Consider the following 3,658-nt stretch of genomic DNA (forward strand, 5'->3'; position numbering starts at 1 on the left):
AAAAGTTGGCAAGCAGTAGTGTCCGGTGGCGGCTCATTCGTTTGACGAAAAGAACCAACACTTTCACTAGTATGAACTTGACTCGATTGAATGCAGGGAACATCGTCTTTTATTCTTTTATTTTGCACGTACTTGCGAGTTGTCCGTTTCAGATAATACGAGGAAAGTGAACCGGCTGGAACGACGGGGAACATCACATGGGTCATCTTCAAATGTTTTGTAATTTTGCAATGGACGGAACCATTGAGAGGAGGTCCAATTCAAACCGCCCACGAAGGCGGCCGAACCCTTAACGGGCCTGGTGGGTACCCTCACTGGACCCGCCCTTTGAATTCGCCTAGTACTTTGATTGACGACCATTCCTAAAATTGTCCGGTCCTTTGATGGGGATGAAGTCGATTCATCTATGGCATTTCCCGTATGGTGTTCATTAAATAATAAATTTTGACACAACGTGGAACCCATAGGGTTTTGGTTTCGAGGTGGTTCCAAGACCCTATGGGGTAGGTTTCAGATACCAATAATTTAGAAACAAGATAATTTTCGAAATGCGACAGCGCTCTACTCACCCACATGTTCATTAGGTTAGGGCCTTAGTGAAGTTAGATATTTTCCTGTACTTTCGTTTTTATGACTAGGAAGCCAAATTATCGAAAAGGGAATCGTGGCTCAAGAAATACTCCACAAAACTAATGAATCATGCGAGAGACACAAGCCATACTTGAGTTGGGGGAGCAAACATGCATAATTGATCAAAGCCCGCTACGAAGTCGAGAGCAAATCATGAGATGCTAACGTGTGCATGACACATGCTCAATCCTCAAAGAGACGGGAAACAAATGAGGTCGGAATGTTCCTAGAAAGAAGGATCACAGGCACCATCAAGTTGTGTCAATATGAAACGAAGTTAGAAGGGTCGTTTTGGCTTCTCTTCTTGACTGATGTGATCACCGACAAGTCATGTGATAATGGTGGTCACAGTTCGATCCTAGACCCTTTGATTGTTTTCTGCTCCATGGGAGGACTTCCACAATTATTGGACGGAGATTTCTCATTTGGGAAACGAAAGAGCACAACTTCAATTTCTCTTTCATCTCAAGACACTGTGAGGTGTCCTGTAGCATGTGTATCATCACCAGCAATGAAATTTCGTGCGAAGAATACGCTTGTGTTAAAGTATAAAGCATACAAAATCGGCGGATATCATGACAGAGAGTGAATATACGCGCGCTTGTGTAATCGACTATTGACATAGACTATTTACCATCGATCAAAGCGCGTGTGATTTGAATGAGGAAAATCTACTTTTTGAAACCATGGAACCTCTTTACAAAAAAGACAGTTTCGAGTTTGACCCTCAAAATCATTCACATTGAAAACTTTCCTTTACGAGTTTTCATACAATATACTATATCAAGGAGAGTTTATACAAGCATGTCAAATCAAATCCTAGACTTTATATCAAGGAGAGTTGGGAGAAAAGCAAAACCCTAGCTCCACCTCGGAACCACCGATCCCATGGAAGAACTCACAGCTTTTGCTTCTTCCTCTTTACTAGTCCCTCTTCCTAAAGAAACCTCACTCAATCTCCAGCAATATCTCCACTTCTTACTCCAGACCCGACCCGATGATTGGGTCTACTCCATTTTCTGGCAGCCCTCGAGGGACGATCGTGGCTGTCTCGTCCTAACCTGGGGCGATGGCCAATTCCGGGGGTTGAAAGACATCGCACCCACTAACTCCACCTATCTTGAGACACCTGCCAGCCCCGATACTAAGTTGGGCCGACATGACGTCTGCGATCTCGAACAGTACTACATTGTCTCGGTCACGAGGTCATATTCCTCCGAGGAGAGCATCCTCGGGTGGGCATTAAGTTCGGGGACATACATCTGGTTGAGTGGCGAGGATGAGCTCAGAATTTACGAGTGTGAGAGGGTTAGAGAAGCAAGGGCGACTGGAATCAAGAGCATAGTGTTTATATCGACTCCTTATGATACCGGGGTTCTGGAATTGGGCTCCATCAAAACACTCCAAGAAGACCGGAGTCTAGTCCACTTGGCCAAATCCCTCTTCATTTCTCATTTCTTGAGCACTGCAGTTACTCCCCATGTCTATGAAGAGCATCAGTCCAATGTTGTTCTGAAGGAAGGATGCTCCGAGTTAGGCCGAACTGGCGCTTCACGTCTTTTGGGTTCCAAGAGCGACTTAAAAAGAGTGGGCGTGTCGCATAATATTACTTCCTCTAACAAGAGGGTTACGATTACAAAGATGAAGAGGGATGATAAAGAAACTGCTCGGCCGCCGTTGCCTTCACGGCCCAACCATGTGGAAGCCGAGAGGCAAAGAAGAGAGAATCTGAAGCAGAGATTCTACGCCCTAAGATCTGTCGTCCCTAAAGTCACCAAAATGGACAAAGCCTCTCTTCTCTCCGACGCCGAGAGTTACATCAAGGAGCTGCGATCCAGGATCGATGAACTTGAAGGCAAGCTCAAGTTTCTGCCCCAAAAGCTCAGCCGGAATAAAGTGGCCAGCCTTTTCGGCAATGAAACCAAGACTACGATGCACGCGAGCAAGATCAGATCAAGCACGTCACTGAATGTTGTCAAGGGTTTGAGCAAGATGGAGGCGGAGGTGAAGGTGGTAGGCGGCGAAGCGGTGGTTCGGGTGTGGAGCCCGAACGGGGACCACCCAGTTGCGAGGCTGATGGGCACGCTCAAGGAGCTGGAGCTCGAAGTCCACCACGCAAGCGTGTCGAGCGTGAAGGGCATGATGCTTCAGGACGTGGTGGTTCGGACTCCGAACGGGCAGGCGAACGAAGAGAGCTTGAGAGATGCGATTCTTGCAAAATTGTGCGAGGTATGACTCATGGTTAAGGTGTTGGTTGTCGGGCTTGTGGTTTTGCTGTGCTGTTGTTTTTTCTAATGGATCTTCTGTTGTTAAGTCTTCTGTTGTAAGTTCTGCTTAAGGAGAAGACCACGGTATGTAGTTCCGAGTGAATTTGGACTATATTTGCATGCGTGCATTTTGGTCATATTAATAACACGTAAAACCTCTTGAAGGATCTTCCACCTCATCCCTTGTTAAGGTGTTTATCAACGATCTTAGAGATTTTGTTTCTGACTAGGTTAGCCATTAGAGATTTTATGAGTAATCATTTGGGACACATTTGAACAAATCCTGCATTCCAACATGGAGTGTTTTTCATGGAAGGTCTGCAAAGAGAGAGTTTTCTTGCTTTGATAAGTGATTATCGACAAAGACAACGAACGAGGTGGAAGTGAATTTATTGCGAGGAGAAAAAGCTTTCTCGATAACAAAGAAGATTTTCATATACTTGTGTTGTAATATAAAGCATCTTTCAGCATTTATTCTAGTTCACATTAGTGAAATTTTAGATTCTGTTTATTTTACGAAAAATGAGTGTTTTGAAAAATATTTTCCTAAAAACGAGCTTTTGTATCGCTTCAAATAATTAGTCAATTGAATATATTTTCATTGTCGGCAGTAATTTATTTGTAAATGTTTTTAGAGCGATGAAAATATTTTTCATTCATTCATTATTATAAGTTATACAAATCATCATTCTCTTAATTTTTTTTAAATCACTTATTTTTCGCGAAATAAATGTACCCTATCGGGACTCCCTTTTTGAAAT

General features: G+C 43.7%; 1 protein-coding gene across 1 annotated transcript; it reads left to right on the top strand.

Annotated features, from left to right (window-relative positions):
• The first annotated feature begins 1,434 nt into the window (after positions 1–1,434).
• LOC115747987 (transcription factor MYC2-like) lies at positions 1,435–3,067 on the top strand. The gene has a single exon (XM_030684338.2). The coding sequence runs from the start codon at positions 1,519–1,521 to the stop codon at positions 2,863–2,865; it is 1,347 nt and encodes a 448-aa protein (XP_030540198.1). The 5' UTR covers positions 1,435–1,518; the 3' UTR covers positions 2,866–3,067.
• The last annotated feature ends 591 nt before the right edge of the window (positions 3,068–3,658 follow it).

This window comes from Rhodamnia argentea, chromosome 3 (assembly GCF_020921035.1).
Source record: "Rhodamnia argentea isolate NSW1041297 chromosome 3, ASM2092103v1, whole genome shotgun sequence".
In the NCBI taxonomy this organism is placed as follows: domain Eukaryota; kingdom Viridiplantae; phylum Streptophyta; class Magnoliopsida; order Myrtales; family Myrtaceae; genus Rhodamnia; species Rhodamnia argentea.

What these genes read in the sequence shown, in the direction of transcription:
- LOC115747987 (XM_030684338.2), top strand. Translation starts at nt 1,519, where the DNA reads ATGGAAGAACTCACAGCTTTTGCTTCTTCCTCTTTACTAGTCCCTCTT.